A 17,705-nucleotide genomic window follows, 5' to 3' on the forward strand; every position below is an offset into this window, starting at 1 on the left:
AAGAACACGTTACCCTAATGGCCCAGTTCTGAACTCCCACTGAAGCCATGGGGAAAAAAAAAAAAAAAAAACTCTCACTGAAGTTAATGGTAGATTAAAGTGTTCTGCACCCCAAAGATAGCAATGAAGAATAATAAAGAGCTGAGGGGAAGAGTTAGCACAACATGACAGGAGGCAAAAATACTGTGGGCAACAACCTGTAAATCAATGCAAGCTGGACAAATCTGTACAATCCACATGGTTTTCCTGGCCTAAGTTATTGGCACAGGAATATATACAAAATGTTGTCAAAGAAAATACACTAGGTAGCTATGTATATGACAGGATTTAACAGTACTGCTATGGGTTGGGCTAAACCTTGTTATAGGTCAGGTGTAGCCTCTGCATTCCTTTCAGAATAAACATATAGAGGGAGAGGTAATTGTGAAGTAATTGCAGTTCTTCGAGATGTATGTCCCTTTGGGTGCTCCACTTCAGGAATACATGCGCCTTTCATAGAAGATTTTTGGTAGCAGTGTCCATTCAGCCCCTGCATGCACTCTAGTATTCCTCCTGGCCCATTCCAAGGATATATTTAGCTGCATGAGCAAATTGCCCCCAGGTCCTTATCTACTGCAAAGCCCTGAGATTCTGAAGCATAGAGGAAGCAGGGCGGGTAGTAGAGCACCCATAAGGAGACACATCTGGACGAAGTTCAATTATTGTTCAACATGAGTAATGGTGCTTTACTTCAGGTGATTGACTAGGGTGACCAGATGTCCTGATTTTATAGGGACAGTCCCAATATTTGGGGCTTTTGTCTTATATAAGTGCCTATTACCCCCCACACCCTGTCCTGATGTTTCACACTTGCAATCTGGTCACCGTAGGTGACTCCCAAGCAATATTGCTTGATGGAGGTGGGAACTTCAGATTCGGATTTAACACTGAAGACGAGACTGCATTGCTAACTGCAGCATCTGCTCTAGAAGAATGAATCAAAGCATAATATTCAGAAAATGTATCTATTGAGGACTAGGTTGTGGCTCTGCAACTTTCAACAACTGGGACATCAAAATAGATTGTGACCTTGTAGAATGGGTTGTCACCCTAAAAGGAAATGAATGTTGCCAACATCATAACAAAAGATAATATACACAGAAATCTGTTTTGAAAGTCTATGAAATGAATTCGCAGATCCCCTGGATCTGTCAGCAATTGATACAGTTTAGAAGACTTCCCTGAAATGCTTGGTTCTCTCTAAGTAGAAGGCCAGTGTCCTTCTGATATCCAAAGAATGTAAGGTGGCTCCTTCTCTGGATTGGTGCGGCCTCAGAAAGAAAACCGGGAAATAAATAACCTGATTAATATGGAATTCAAAAAAAACTTTACGTAGAAATGTGGACATAATGTAATTTTGTCCTGAAGAACATTGTGAAGAAGAGGGTCTGCCACCACAGCCCCATTTCTCCATCCTTCAGGCAGAAGTGCTGGCCACCAGGAAGGTGTAGTAGAATCACAGAAGTGTAGAGTGGAAAGAAAACTCAAGAGGTCATCAAATCTAGCCCCTTGCACTGAAGCAGGACCAAGTAAACCTAGACCATCCCAACAGGTGTTTGTCTAATCATTCTTAAAAACCTCCAATGAGGTGATTCCACAACCTTCCTTGGAATCCTAATAATCCTTATAAAGTTATACCGAATATCTAACCTAAATCTCTCTCATTGTGATTAAGCCCATTACTTCTTGTCCTACCTTGAATGGACATAGAAAGAGAATGGTGATCACTTGTTATCTAACAGCCATTAATATATGTGAAGACTTATCAGATCCCCCCCTCAGTCTTCTTTTCTCTAGATTAGACATACCCGGTTTTTGGTTTTTTTTTAACCTTTTCTCACAGGTCAGGTTTTCTAAACCTTATATCATTTTTGTTGCTGTCCTCTGGACTCTCTCCAATTCATCCACATCTTTCCTAAAGCTTGGTTCTCAGAACTGGTCACAGTACTCCAGCTAAGGCTTCAACAGTGCCAAGGAGAATGGGACAATTACCTCCTGTGTCTTACAATATGACCTTCCTATTAACACATGCAAGGATGATATTAGCTTTTTTCGCAACTGCATCACATTGTGACTCAATGTAATCCACTATAACCCCCAGATCCTCTTCAGTAGTATTGCTGCCTAGCCACTTATTCCCCATTTTGTAGTTGTGCATTTGATTTTTCCTTAAGTGAAGTACTTTGCAGTTGTCTGTATTGAATTTCAACTTGTTGACTTCAGATCAATTCTCCAATTTATCAAGATCATTTTGAAGTCTAATGCTAGCCTTAAAGGTGCTTGCATCCCCTCCCAGCTTGGTGTCCATCTGTAAACTTTATAAGTATACTCTCCATTCCATTGTCCAAATCATTAATGAAAATACTGAATAGTACCAGAATCAGGACTGACCCCTGCAAGACCCACTATATACTCCCTCCCAATCTGACAGCAAATCATTGATAACTACTCTGAGTATAGTCTGTCAACCAACTGTACACCCACCTTATAGTAATTTCATCTGGTCCACATTTCTCTAGTTGACGTATAAGAATGTCATGTGGGACTGTGTTAAAATCCTTACTAAAATCAAGATATATTACATCTACTGCTTTCTTCCATCCATTCCAGTTAGTGACAGACCCACACTCAGTGCCTCTGTTGTTTGGGAGACATCCACTTACTCACAAAGTGCAAGGTAACTGTAGAACTCTTCTTATCTGTTTTTATTACTGAAAAAAGTTAATACTGCTATAAGTAACTCCTCCCTGATGTTAGAATCCAACTGTTCAGCACCAAAAGCTAATTTATAATCTGCCCATAAGACCTGTTCATCAGTAACTTAAATAATATGGGGGAAACAAAGGCTATGTTGTCACTTATAGTGGTGTGTAGAGTACAGGTATTACACATGTAGCTACACGCCACAATGAAAGACAGGTGTGTCTAGTCTTGTCACTCTGGCATATAGCTGCACATGGCAATGAAAGGCTCCAGCAGCAGGGTAGCAGAGGAGAAAAGTTTTGGCAAAGGGGAGGCAATGGGACACTACGCTGCTAAAAATAGCGTTGTAGACATGGGAGATACTGCTTGGACATGTGAGAGCATGTAGCGTATATACACAAGAAGTTCAAGAGTGTAAGGCACTCTACTCACCTAAACCATGCCTCATCATCTACACCGCTATTTAGCTGGGCGTACAGTGTCTGTTCTCTAAATAACCACCATAACTGTAGACATATCTAAAGAAATCACAATTTTCATCAATTCCTCTTTCCATCTTGACTTTTCTATCACCTTCCTCACGTGTTCTTGTTGCTGAGCGCTTCGTTGCTTGCCCACTTTTCCTACATTTATTAAATTTTGCCAATTTAGATATCATTTGGGCACTGATCCTACAAACACTTATGCATATGCTCAACTTTACTACTGAGAATAGTCCCATTGTTCAAATAGGACTACTTACGGTAGTAAACTTAAACATGTGCATAAAGCGTTCACAGGATTGGGGTCTTGGTGATGGCATAAAGGAAGGGTGGCCAGGACTTGCATAAGAGTCCAGTGATTTTCTCACTTCTTTCCATGATTACTCTCTACTTTCCTTCATAATACCAAAACAGACAGAATAACAGTAATTCTTATTACACATTGCTTTATGATATCTTTTCAAATTCTATTGATCATCTTTAACCCCTCTGAAAACATACATTCAAACTGATGCTTTCTCTGTCATTGATGTCTGAATAAAACTATTAGCTTAGTTTTCCCCAGTTAATTTGCCATTCAGCACACCCAGACACTTACAAGTAGGTTTTACTTGTTTATACTCAGTTGTAAATGAAATATTATTCCACAGCCTATCTTAATAGTAAGAGGCAGACTTTACTGTAAACCAAGGTTCAAAGGAAGAGTAAAGTAATCCATTTTCATGGGCAATTTGACTGAAAATACACTGTGTCAAATCGAAATAGATATTTTCTACATTGCCTACTTTAGCTTTGAAAATGAGACTCCCAAATACCAAAGGGTCAAGAAGGAAGATGAACTCCAATATTAAAACACTATATTCTATTTAAAAAAGTGCCACTTTAGTGCACCTAAAAAAAGGTAAAATGCTACATCACTATGATGAAATGTATTTTTAAAAGTTGCATAAGTGTTCTCAACTTCCAAAAGTTTCTAAGGTAAACAGTAATATCACCAACTTTAAATTTACAAAGTGCCTTTTCACCCCAAAATATCCCAAAGAGCCTTAATAAACTATATTTAAATAAATATACATTTCACTTCACTCAACACTGAAGTAAACACATCTCTAGGGTTGAATAAGTAGTTCTTTATCATGATACAGCAACACTATACAATTGTTGTCACAAAGTGAAGAGAAAATTACTCACCTTGTGCAGGAACTGAGGTGCTTCTAGATGTTGTTGCTTCATTTCAGGTGTTCGTGTGCCCCTGCACTTGTAATTGGAGATTTGTAGTAGCAGTGCCTGGTAGGGTCGCACATGCACAGTCCGTCTTGCGCCACTTCAGGCAGTTATCTGGCGCTTTGCGACCAAGCCCCCTCCCCCCCACACACACACCTGTTCCTTCTCTACTGCACAGCTATTATGCAAAACTCCAATGTAGAGGGGAGGAAGGGGGGTAGTGGAGCACCCACAGGGGAACACATCCCGAAGAACCTCATTTACTGCACAAGGCGAGTAACCTCTTCTTCTTCAAGAGATGTCCCTGTGGGTGCTGCACTTTAGATAACTTCAGAGCAGTGCACTCCAGTGGAAGGAGGCAGCTTTTAAGTTGAAGTCACAGCAAATGACAATATGGTAAGTTCAGAATATGGTAACATTGGAAGTTGTGTGTTGTTCTAATGCATAATGTTTTGCAAATGTATGGGCTGAGGCCCACGTTGCCACTTTACAGATCTCCTCAATGGGGATGTTGTTGAGGAATGCTATCGAGGTCCTGGTGGAATGTGTGCGAAATCCTGCAGGGGGTTGTAGATTGCATTGATAACAGTTTGATATAGTCTGAAATCCATCTGGAAAGTCTCTGCTTAGATATGGCATCTTCTTTTGAACATTCAATGATTCATATGAATAATTTTGAAGGCTTGCAGAATGGTTTTGTTCTGTCTATGTAAAAAGCCAGCATCTTGCAGACGTCTAAGGTATGGAGTATTGATTCTCATCTGCGCCCATAGGGTTTCAAGTGGAACACTGGTAGATGGATATGTTGACTGAGGTGGAATGATGAGTCAATTTAGGAAAAAATTTGGGATGTGGTCTTAGGGTAACATTATCTTTGAAGAAGATTGTATAGGATGGGTCTGCCATGAGGGCTCTGAGTTCTCCTACCTATCTGGCTGATGTGATGGTGACAAGAAATGCTACCCTCATTGAAAGCTGGAGGAGAGAGCAAGTCACCAATGGTTCAAAAGAGGTCCGGTAACACCCCAGAGGACTAAGTTGAGATCCCATGATGAGGTAGGTGTTCTTACCTCCAGGTAAATATTGTTGAGGCCTTTAAGAAACCATTTAGTTATTTGGTGTGCTAAAATTGATAGGTCATCCACCTTTTGGTGGAACGCTGTGACAGCCAAGAGGTGTACCCTAACTGGACTCACGAAGAGGCCTGATTTCTTAAGTTCTAGTAAGTAGTCCAGTATCAAAGATAAGGAAGCAGAGATTGGCAAGATCTGTTTGTTCATTTCTATTTGTGTAGATATGTGTGGCAAGTAGTTGCTCTGTGACTATTTAATTGGATGTTCTGTACTTCTTCTGAGCACGTTATTTCTGGTCCTCATAGCCATGGAGAAACCACACCTTGAGATGGAGAGTTTCTAGGTTCAGGTAAAGGATTTGACCTGCATCCTGGGAAAGGAGATGAGGAAGAAGAGAAAGATTATGTGGTTGACACACTGACATTTTGAGAAGGTAAGGGAACCATGTTTGTCGAGGCCACGTGAGGACTATCAGGATTACTGTGGCTTTTTCCAGTCTGATCTCGTGAAGCACTCATGCCAGGAGGGGGATGGGAGGGAGGGCGGACAGGAGGGGAGCATTCCATTTGATAAGGAAGGCTTCACCCAAGGAATGAGGGCCCAGTCTCACTCTGCAGCAAAATTGTGGACATTTGGCATTGTATGCAGTCGCAAAGAGGTCTATGGTTGGGAACCCCCACTGTTTGAATATGCTGTGTAGCACTCACGTGTCCAATTCCCACTCGTGGTCTTGAGAAACGTTCTTGCTTGGTGCATCTGATGTAGTGCTTTGGCTTCCAGGTAGGTATGATGCTGTGATGTGGATTGTTGTGTGCAATGCCATATGGCTTCCATGCACAGGGAATGTAAACATGCAACCCCTTGCCTGTTTATGTAGAACATGCATGCTGCATTATCTGTGAGGATTTTTATAGTCTTGTCTTTGGTCGTGGGTAGGAAGTGGTAGCACATGTTGCGAACAGCTCCTAGTTCTAGAAGATTTATGTGTAACAAGGATTCTGTTGGTGACCAATGACCCTGAGTAAAGTGTGAGTCTAGATGTGCTCCCCAACCTTTGGAGGGATGCGTCCACTGGGATGGCCTTCGTTGGGGAATCCTATACAAAAGGCACCCCACGGCAGACATTGTCGGGTTATGTACACCAGAATAGACAGTTTTTTATTTTGTCTGGCATTGTTAGGCATTTTTATGCTGTGCCTTCGTGGAGAGCAGGTTGTGTGGAGCCAAACTTGTAAGCCCCTCATGTGTAGTCTTGAATGTTTGCCAATGAAAGTTGTTGCAGCCATGTGGCTCAATAGTTGAAGGTAGGTCCTGGCTGTTATCTGAGGACTGCTTAGTGTTGTGGAGATGAGATTGGTCAGAGCGAGAAATCATTGTCATGGTAGACAGGCCATGGCCTTGAGCGAGTTGAGATACACGCCAGTGAATTCCAGTTTTTGTACTGGTTTTAGCATTAATTTTTATGTATTTATTAGAAGGCCTAATCACGTGAAGAGAGCTACCATTTCTTCGGTCGCCTCTAACACTGTTGAAGCTTTCAGTATCTGTTCAAGTATGGGAATATCATGATTTTGTTTCTGCAAAGATAGGCAGCCACTATACCCAGAACCTTCAAGAATACTTGATGGGCAGTGGCTAGGCCGAACGGTATGGCCTTCTGTTGAAAGTGATCCAGGCCAAGAGTGAATAGAAGAAAACTGCAATGTGAAGGGTGAATTGTTATATGAAAGTATGCATCCTGGAAGTCCAGCGCTGAGAACCAGTCCCCTCTTTTCTAGCACTGGAAATTATGGAGGCTAACATGACCGTCTTGAAGTGTTGAGTCTTCACGAACGTGTTGAGTCATCGTATATCGACAATGGATCGCCACTCTCCTGTTTTCTTCTGTGTGAGGAAATAATGTTGTTAAAAGCCCGTCCCGCTGTATTTTGTTGGTACTGGTTCTACTGCTCCTAGGTGTATGTATGAGGTCATTTACCTCTTGATGCAGTAAAAGTTCGTAAAAGGGGGACCCTAACGAGGGAGGGTGATTAGTAGGGTTGGAAGTAAAAGGGATGAAGTATCCATTCTCAACTATCTTCCCATCTGTCTGCTGTGACTGTTTGCCAGACTGGGTAGAAGGGAATCAGATGATCTCCGAATGGTCAGGAGATGGTAGATGGTTCCAGTGTTGAAAGATGTGTGGTTTTCAGGCCCTTGACCAATATTTCAAATTTGCTGCTTTGACATCGATTGTTGAGACATAGTAGTTTGAGGAGGAGGTTGTCGTCTCCTCTTTGGTCTCTGTTTCCACCCTTGAGGTTCATATTATCTGTACAGTTGTGTGTAGGGAGTAGATCGGAATCTCTGTGGGGTATAATATTTTCCCTGTTTTTTCTTGGTCCTAGGTGTATAGCTGCCCAAGGATTTCAGCGTTGCCCTCAAGTCCTTAAGAGCGTGGAGGGACTCATCTGTTTTGGTGGCAAAGAGCTTTGGTTCTTTGAACGGACGATCTTCCACCATTCATTGCCCCTCACTAGGGAATCCATAGATATGGAGCCAGGATGATCTCCTCATGACTACTGTAGCTGCTATGAATCTTGCAGCCGTGTCTGCTGAGTCCAGGATGGCCTATAATGGTGTTCTGGGTATCAGGTGCCCTTCTAAGATATGGGACCTAAACTGTTCTTTCCTTTCTTCAGGAATAAATTCCAAAAGTTTGGAGTAATTATTGTGGTCATATTTGGCAAGTAATGTCTCATAATTGGTGATCCTAAAGTGTAAAGTCACCAAGGAGTAGGCCTTCTGACCAAAGAGATCAAGCCTCTTCCAGTCTTTGTTGTAAGGCTTGTTCTTGGGGTGTTCTTGGTGTTGTCTCCATGAACTGCATCCACCACCAGGGAAATTGGTGTAGGGTGCAAGAACAGCAATTTTGTTCCCTTCACCACCATGTAGTATTTTTTCCTCAGACCTCTTGCACATTGGTGGAATCATTGCTGGGGTCTGCCAAATTGATTTGACTGGTTCAATAATCACGCTATTCATGGGGAGGGCGATTTTGGATGAAGTGGACATCTGCAAGATGTTTAATTATTCATGTTGTGTTTCCTGGACATCCTCTAGTGAGATATTCAGTGAGTTCGCAACTCTCTGATGTAGGTCCTGGAATTGTTTAAAATCGTCTCCTGTATTGAGAGGGGCGGGGGAGGGGACGACACATAATGGTGTTGTCAGGAGAAGATGAGGAGAAATGAGCTGCTGGTTCTATCTCCTGGTCAGAAATCTGTTCTTCCTCTTTGGCCACGTCCTCTGGAGGTTCCAATAGTCCTGGTACCAAAGGTGAGGGTGAATGATATGTTCTTGCCCTGGATGGGCTGGGAGGTTTGTGGAGTTGCAATGGGTATGCTGCCCATGGGCTTCAAAAAGCCCATTATGATGGAAAGGGCCTGGGTGGCATCTATGGTTGCCCGCACCAGTGTCCCACTTTGGGTCCAGTATGATATCCCTTGTGTGATGGTGGGTCAGGTCTAGTAGGCAGGTCAGGTGGATAGGAGAAGACTGGTGGGAAGAATACAGTTCCTCTTCAGGCTCATCCTCCTCATCACTCGAGAATGGGGGAGCTGGACGAGGTGGAGTGGTGATGCGGCTTGATACTGCCTGTGCACCAGGATGACCTCGGTGCAGAGGATGGGAGATTCCAGCATCAGGATGATCATTAAGTACTTATGGTGCAGGAATTGCTTGGGCACTGGTAACAGCGGTGCCATTGAATGAACAGTAGTCAGTAATGACAATTGTGTAGTGACTGTTGGGGCAGGCATAGATTGTTTTGTGCTGGCAGAAGGTGGCAGCATGGTCTGCGGCAATGAGGAGCCACTCCTGAGAATCTAGTGGGCTCCGCTGGTGCCAAGGCATGGGGTTTCTGTTTCCCCTTAGTGCTGGTACCAGAGCTAGCATGCTTGGGGTCCTTTGCTCTCATGGTACTCATGTACCGGAAGGTCCTGTAACTTTGGCTCTGGAGAAAGCCAGCGCAGTTGGTACTGACACAGTTTGCCAGTTTGGGGAATGCGGTTTCTTGGCAGAGTCCCATACTGGTGGAGTTGTGGCCCACTTTTTTGATGTTTTCTTGGTGGATTGATCCTGAGTCTGAGCCATGGAAGAAAGTCCTCTGTCAGAGGCTGCAGATGGTGATCTCTGTCGGGGCGGGGGGCATGAGGGGGGAGAAGGGGGGATGTATTCGTGCATCTTGCTCAGTTGCTGGTCTGAGAGACTTCTCCATAAGGAGGAATTTAAGTTGTAGGTCTCTCGCCTTTTTAGCCCAGTCTTTTAGGTTGTGACAATGCAAGCACTTCTGAGGTATATGTGTCTCGCCTAGGCAGCGAACACACAGAGTGCCCGTCTGAAACCAGTATTGAAAGTCTGCAGGTGAGGCAGCATTTAAAGCCTGGGAAACTGGCCATGCCCCTCAAAGGAGCATTCCTCCCCCACTCTAAGAGGAAAAGCTAAGGCTCCACTGTAATGGTTATCAATAGAAACCTAATCTTCTACTGATGGAAAACAAGATTTTTTTGAAGTATAAACAAAGAAATTAAACAGGGAGAAAAAAAACTAACTATATCTAATACAAACTAAGTCTAACTATTGAAAAATTATGCTAATTAGATTAGACACAGAGGCGCTGCTAGATGCTCCGACTCAAGCCAAAGGCAGTAGGAACTGAGGGGGGGTTGGTCATACAGTGCCAGATAACTGCCTGAAGCGACATGAGACGGGGACCACACATGTGCGACCCAACCAGGCACTGCTACTACAAATCTCCAATATTGAGTGCAAGGGCGCACCAACATCTAAAATGGAGTGCCCACAGGGACATCACTCAAAGAAATATACTGTCAGCATCCAAAGGAAACTTCACTGCAAATGTAGCCACCAAATTTTAAATTTTGCCAGGTTAATTATGGTTTCACCCTTACTCATAGAAATTGGTGTTTTAATAATCACGAGTCCAAAATGACCACACCACTGAGCCCTACAGGGCTCCCCTACCACCATATTGGACTCAGAAGTGTTACATCTACAAAATCATTTTCTATAGATCTGGGTTTTTGGGTTTTCCATCCAAGAACTAATCAGGCTCAGATATGTTTAGAAGTCTGATAAGATCTCAGCCCAAGGAGATATGGCTGCAGACATATACCTCCTACAAACTACCCTGCAAATATAAATGACATCTACCAAAATAAATCATAAGATACCCAGAATATGATGCTTTGCTGTCTGGCAGTGACACTTTCTTCTTGGGGATGTTTCCAAGGTTCTCTTCTTGTGACTTCTCTCTTTCAGCATTTGGAACTCTCTCATGACTGGCAGTTTTTTCTATTTTCAAAGGCTTTTGATCTAATGTTGGTTTCTCATTTTCATTTTTTACATGTGTTCTGTTCCATTGTGTTTTTTCTTCACTTTCATTAACAGGTTTTCGGAAATTGCTGCTCAGAGAGCTACAAGATGGTACTTTTAAAGAGGACTGCTGTAGCTTGTAGTCTTTACTAACAGATGACAAATCATCTTCAGAGGGTTTCAAAAATTTATATTTCAAATTACTTAGAGAGGAAACCTTCTCCAGACTTTGTTTTTCAACAGAATGTTTTGCTGTTTTGGAGTAACTGTCTCTTAACTCAGAGTTTGTGCTACAACATCTATATTTCTGTTCTTCTCTTGATCTGTCTTTTTTATAACCTCTGTCTTCTAGTGGATATACTTTATTATGCCTATCTCTAGAATGTCCTTTACACGCATCCTTGATTCCATCACCTTCAAATTGTGTTTCTTTGAATGTTTGCTGCTCCCTCTCTTTTTGCTCATTCTCTGAATAGTTAAATTTTCTCCATCTTCCTCTTCTATATTCATTTCCCCCTTTTGATGCAGCTTCTTCAGCTTCTTCCAATCTTGACTGAAATATTTCCACTGACTACAAGACAGAAGGAAAAATATAATGGCATTATTTTTAAAATGATGTCCATATTAACAACAAGCATGAAAGAGAGAGAATCATGATAGTGTTATGTGACAAAGATTTTAGTGATCTAAATTTGAGATGGCCAAATAAGTCATGCAATTGTGGTAGTATCACAGAGGACATATCTAAAAGAATCAACATGGATATTTAACCTTCAACCATCACTAGAAGGAAATCAATGATTTACACAAGTAGTGGAGTTTCTACCATATATTCAGAACTGAAGTCTGACTGCCCAACATCAAAAAAATCTAAGAAACTGTCATGCTTACCATGTCACAAATTTCTGAATTACCTATTTTTTTAAAAAAAAAAAAAAAAAAAAGAAAGAAAGAAAGAAAAGGGGGCGGGGGGCGGCTAAGGGGACATCACAGAATAGTATAGCAGTTGGCAGGCAGCATGGCATTCAATATCAACTTTTTTGAGTATTTACCTTATAGTAGCTTTCCTTCAGAATCACTGGCACTTTGCCTCACTAAAGGAACTAAAGGAAACAGAATCTCATCCACAATTTGCCCCTCAGTACTACTACTCTGGCATTCACAAGCCAAGGACAGAAGTCCAATGTGCTAGTTGAAGCAGGAAGCCATCCCAGCATCTCCAGAACGTCAGTGAGCAGCACTAACAAACTCAAATAAAGACAACTCAGCATTTGTACCCTTACAGTATTCTTAAACCTGGTCTTGGTATACGACTGAATACCATACCTCCTGAACCTTTCACCAATAACTTTTGAAGCCAACATCACATTTTGAGGGGTGAGGTTGAAGAGTATATATTTTTGTGGCAGATTTTTTTTCTTAAAGGTTAGCTTTTGAAAACTACTCAACGGTTTAGCAAGTGAGAAGCATTCTTGGTAAAGATGGATTGCAGGTAAAGTGGCCAAACGATGCATGATAAAATTATTTTATCACATACCTTTCCAACTTGTTACATGGATAACATTATCACAAAGGGTATGTCTATACTTGGAGCTGAGAGGGGGATTCTCAACTTGTGGGGACACACTTGCTCTAGCTCTTATGGAGCTAGCACCCTAAAATTAGTAGTGGAACCAGGATAGTATGGGTTTGGGTGAGCAGCTGCATGGGCTAGCTGTGCAGCATACAAACCTGCCAGGACCTCAGGGTATACACACAGCATGGCTACACTGTGCTGCTGCTCACCGCTGCCCACCCTCCCCCAGCTATACTACTATTTTTAGCATGTTAGCTCAATTAGCACTAGCACAAGTATGTCCACTCAAATTGGGAATCATAACTCTGTGTGTATGCATGCACGTGGGCACATGTGTGAGAGAAATATCTTTGCAAACACAATTTTGGAAGGTACTCAGATACCATGACAATGGGGACCATATAAAAACTTGGGTGAATTGAAAGATAGAAATATTTTAAATATAGTCTAGCACTCCACTCTGAAAAAAGGCAGCATACAAAATCATGCAAATCAAAGTCTGACCGCAATAATGCCTTCATCACCTGATGGAAGTTTCAAGAACTGATTGTTTTCAGCAGAGCATCATCATGTCTTAAGCTATACATTAAATACTTCTGCCTTCACAAGGATTTGATCTTTTCCAAAAGCTTAAAAACTATAAACAAGGAGAATACCTTTTCTTTTAAGAGGCTTACCCCATATCTTTCAGCTACAATTTCCTCAAAATTTCGTTTCTCTCTCTCAGCCTGCTCCTTCATCCTTTGATATGATTTCTCTAACCAACTTAATCCACCATCTTCCACCATTGTAACTAAAAGAACAAAAGAATTAGATGTGATATTTCTGTATTTTAGGTTAGCTTTTATTCCCTAACATTTACTGTATATGATACATGCAGCACAGAAACATAATTTCGGTCTAACTGAGCTGTTTTGTATGATGACATGGAGCACCTCTAGCTTTGTACTTTCATGTTCTTGCCCCTAATTGAAAATACTGTAATAAAATAGTTGTTTTCTTCCTATCCTGAATACATGAAACAGAAAACAGACACAAATGTTCTAGTCATTCACACCAAATATTTCTTCTTAGAAATTTACTTTAGTTGAATTCAAAGAGGATCAGTTTCTTGAAGAGTAGTTTCTTGGTTTCTCTACCAGAACAAGCAGAACCCCATGGGTGTACATGGGAGTCTGTTTGTATGATGATAATGGAGGGTGAACGCATACAGGGAACATCTACCTGAGAGAAAAAAGCCTTGTGGCAGAGCCGCAGCTGGCCCAGGTCAGCTGACAGGCTCACAGGGCTTGGGCTGCAACGCTAAACATTGCTGTGTAGGTGTTTGCTGTAAAAATTGCTGTAGAGATATTTTCTAAAAATTGCTGTGTAGAGCCCAAGCCCTGGGGCCCTCCATCCTTGCAGGGTCCCAGAGTTCAGGCTCCTAACCGAGCACAAACATATACACAGCAATTATTCAGCTGAGCCGAATGGCCGAGCTCCATGAGGCCGAGTCAGCTGACCCAGGCCAGCCACAGGTTTTTTTATCCCCACGTAGACATACCCACAGAAGGCCACGTGAGTCACTCAGGATTGATATAAGAAATAAAAGGCGGTTGAGGATGCATGGTGACAATGTGCAGGGGCACCCCCAGAAATTTTTGACTTGGTACACACCATCAGTCTCTGTGGAGCAATCCCCACTGCAGCCATTGGCCCCAGTGCCTTGCCTGCCAAGTCTGTATGACACTAAGATGTTGCCTGCCAGCCTGGCCCACCTAAGTGCAGTGTTACTCCCCAGCCCTGTGGGGGGGGGGGGAACAAGCTGCTGGAAGTGGGTTGAGGCAGGCAGGCCCTTTGGGGGTACGGGGAGAGACCTGTGCAGCAGCCAGCTCCACAGCAATGGCAACGAGCAGCAGCACTGGCTGCCCCACTGCCCACTTAGGCAAGAACCTGTGGCACTGCGACCTCTGTGCACCAGGTCGCAATGCCATTCACTCAGTTTTGGCCCCCATGCCCCTGATCCTGCCATAGAAGCTGTGGAGCCAAATTTGAGGGGTCAGTTGGCATCCAGCGCTTCTGCTCCTAGCCACTGCCAATAGCATGCCCCATGCCTAATGTTCATTTGCCTGCCGGCCCCACTGGCAAGATGTTTCATTGATGAGGTGGAAGGGTGATGGGTCTGCATTGCCTGCAAGTGTCACAGATGAAGGGGAGGGACAAACAGATAGTGCATCTAATGGAGCAGGTGTTCCTGGGAGAGACATGTATTATTTATACAGCATCATAACATGTGCAAAGGATAAAGCATGGAAATAAAAGACACGATCCCTGTTCTGGGACTCTTACAACCTAGTTTTAGATATTTTATGAGCAAAAGCAACATACAGTAGGGGGAGAAAAAGGAAAGCAAGGACAAGAAGATTTACATGGTTACTTAGTTTAATGATGTGCATATCGTGATGGTACAATTGATTTTCTCTAATCTTTTCCCTTTTATTATTTCAACATATAATGGGTGTTTTTACAGGAAGGAGAGCACATGGACATTCCATTCTTGAGTCTACTCTCTGTCACCTCTCTGGCATGCAAAACAATCAGATCCCCCTTACCTGCAAAACTAAATTAGTAACTAGATTCTTTGGCTGGGAATGTTAGTGGGACTCCCAAGATCCTGAAAGACCATGCTGCTCTTCATCTCCTAGGGAGAAGAGATGGCTCTTATAGACAGGCCATGGGTATTCCTGTTTATGCGACAGCTCGCCTGACGGAGTACCCTGGAAGCCCACACAACAAACTGCCCACAGAGGAAGTTGGTACGGACTCCCAGTCCTGGCCATCCCACCCCCATTCTCTACAATTCAGTATAGAAGGACTCTTCTTAATATTTTATAAATGTTATGTGACATTCTGAAAAAATATTTCCTAGATGCACTTGTTGGAAATAGACAGGATAAACCAAGGGTAAGGACTGAAGTGAAAAGGTTACAGAAATGTTTTTTCACAAACTGCATTCTTAATGTATTTCATTTAAATGTGACTCAGATTTCTGTAGCTGAATATTTTAAAACTGTAATTTGTGTAATGGAATGAAAGGAATCAAATGAGATGACAACAATTTATCATGTCCTGGTAGAATCATTCTTTCATTTAATTAGATCAAATGGGAGAAAATCTGTGTAGAAATTGAAGGTCAAACTATTCAAGATTATAAACCAGTCAAATGTTCTGCAAAACAATGTACTGTTTTAACCCAATATTTGCTACTGAAATAAGTTTTACTTCATCTATCTTCATTGTATGTAACGGAGAGCCCTGCTATGCTGACCACTTAACAACAGGAACATCCCTCAGGGATATATATATAGCCTTTCTTACTAAGAATAGCTTTTTACCTTTTTTAACAGAAGTTACTTCACCCTCTTCTGGTGGTAAACCTGTACCACCATCTTTCCAATAGGGGTTCAGCTCTCTTTCAGAAAGTCTAGACTATAAAAAACAAATTTTCAACTGATGCACAAAAAACCCACTTTGTCTAACAATTGCTGTTACAACTTTTTAATTATTTTTATGATCTATATAGAAGTGTAATCAATTTAAATTTATCTAACTCACTAACAAACCTTCTGCTGGAACTTTAAAATAAAAAGTTTGACAGGGCAATACAAGTTTCAATATATTTTTTAAAAAACACTAATTCATAAGAATAGCCATGTGAAGAATTACCTATAATTGTACACAGATAATATTTATGAATGTTTTGAGGAAATGTTAGTGTTTTCTATATATAGTAGTACTGGACATACTTTTCTTCAATATTTTCTTCCAAGGAATAATCTCTGTAAGACTTTCTTTTGCAGTTCAGAAGAGTGTACTTTCAAAACTACAAGAATTAAACATTCCACTACATTACTTCTTCTTAGCACTAAAGAATCTGTTAAGAAATAAACAAAGGTCTCAACACTTTGGGTTGCTTCCACTTACCTATCTTTAAGTAACTGATACAGAATCCTATCAGTGCCTGTGTCAGTCAAAAACCCCAAGATAGATCTGGTATAGTATTTCTCTATAATTCTAACCACTAACAGCAGGCGTTAGATTTTCTTGGCAAAACCCCCATGATCCAATAGTGGGGGGGAGGGGGTTTGGTTGATTTGTAATCTTATTAAAATTAAAATAAAGAGTAGTAAAGAAACAGTTCTGAAGGAAGTATGTTATGCTAATGACGTAAAAACTAACAATTTTTTTCAAGTACATCAGAAGCAGGATGCCACTCGAACAATCTAGGACACTAAACAATCAAGTATAAAAGGTGCAGTCAAGAAAAACAAGGCCAAGGCAGAGACGCTAAATGAATTATTTGCATCAGTCTTCATTGCAGAAAATGTGGGGGAGATACCCCATCAGAGCTTTTCTTTTCGGGTGACAAATCTGAGAAACTGCCTCACAGTGAGATGTTAATAGAAGAAGTTTTAGAAGAAATTGATAAATTAAACAATAACAATCACCAGGATCAGATGATATTCACCCAAGAATTCCGAAGAAACTCAAACATGGAACTGCAGAACTACTAACCGTAGTACATAATCAATCGCTGAAACAAGTCGCTGTACCAAATAACTGGAAGGCTGCTAATGTAAAGATGATTTTTAAAAAGGGATCCAGAGGCAATCCTGGCCACTTCAAGCCAGTGAGCCTAACTTCAGTACGAGGCAAATTGGTAGAAACTATAGTAAATAACAGAATTATCAGAAACAAACGCAAGATGTTGGGGCAGAGCCCAACATGGTTTTTTTGAGAAAGGAAGTAATTCTTCACTAATACATTAGAATTCTTTGAGGGTGTCAACAAGCATGTGGACAAGGGTGATCCAATTGATATAGTGTACTTGGCCACTCAGAAAGCCTCTGACAAGGTTCCACATCTTAAGCAAAGTAGCATGGCATAACAGGGAAGATTCTCTCATGGATCAGTAATCGGTTAAAAAATGGGAAACAAAGGATAGGAATAAATTATCAGTTTTCACAATGGAGAGAGGTGAACAGCAGAGTTCCCCTAAGGGTTTGTAGTGGGACCTGTGCTGTTCAATGTATTCATTAATGATCTGGAAAAGAAAGTGAACAGTGAAGTGGCAAAGTTTTCAGATGATCCCAAGTTATTCAAGATAGTTAAATCCAAAGTTGACTGTGAAGAATTCTTCTGGGTGACAAAATGGCAGATGAAATTCAGTATTGATCAATGCAAGGTAATGCA

The 17,705-nt window shown here is 41.6% G+C and overlaps 1 protein-coding gene across 2 annotated transcripts in view; it reads right to left on the bottom strand.

Annotated features, from left to right (window-relative positions):
• CWF19L2 (CWF19 like cell cycle control factor 2) overlaps nt 1–17,705 on the bottom strand; it is a 176,970-nt gene that overhangs the window by 110,914 nt on the left and 48,351 nt on the right. For both annotated transcript variants that reach the window (XM_067562792.1, XM_067562793.1), the window contains exons 6-8: nt 15,848–15,941; nt 13,151–13,266; nt 10,756–11,468 (exon numbers count right to left, since the gene is read on the bottom strand). In XM_067562792.1, the coding sequence (XP_067418893.1) occupies nt 10,756–11,468; nt 13,151–13,266; nt 15,848–15,941 (923 nt within the window). The remainder of the gene's footprint in view (nt 1–10,755; nt 11,469–13,150; nt 13,267–15,847; nt 15,942–17,705) is intronic.

This window comes from Emydura macquarii, unplaced genomic scaffold (assembly GCF_026122565.2).
Source record: "Emydura macquarii macquarii isolate MOO-44397 ecotype Brisbane River unplaced genomic scaffold, CSIRO-AGI_Emac_v2 contig_2473, whole genome shotgun sequence".
Classification (NCBI taxonomy): Eukaryota; Metazoa; Chordata; order Testudines; family Chelidae; genus Emydura; species Emydura macquarii.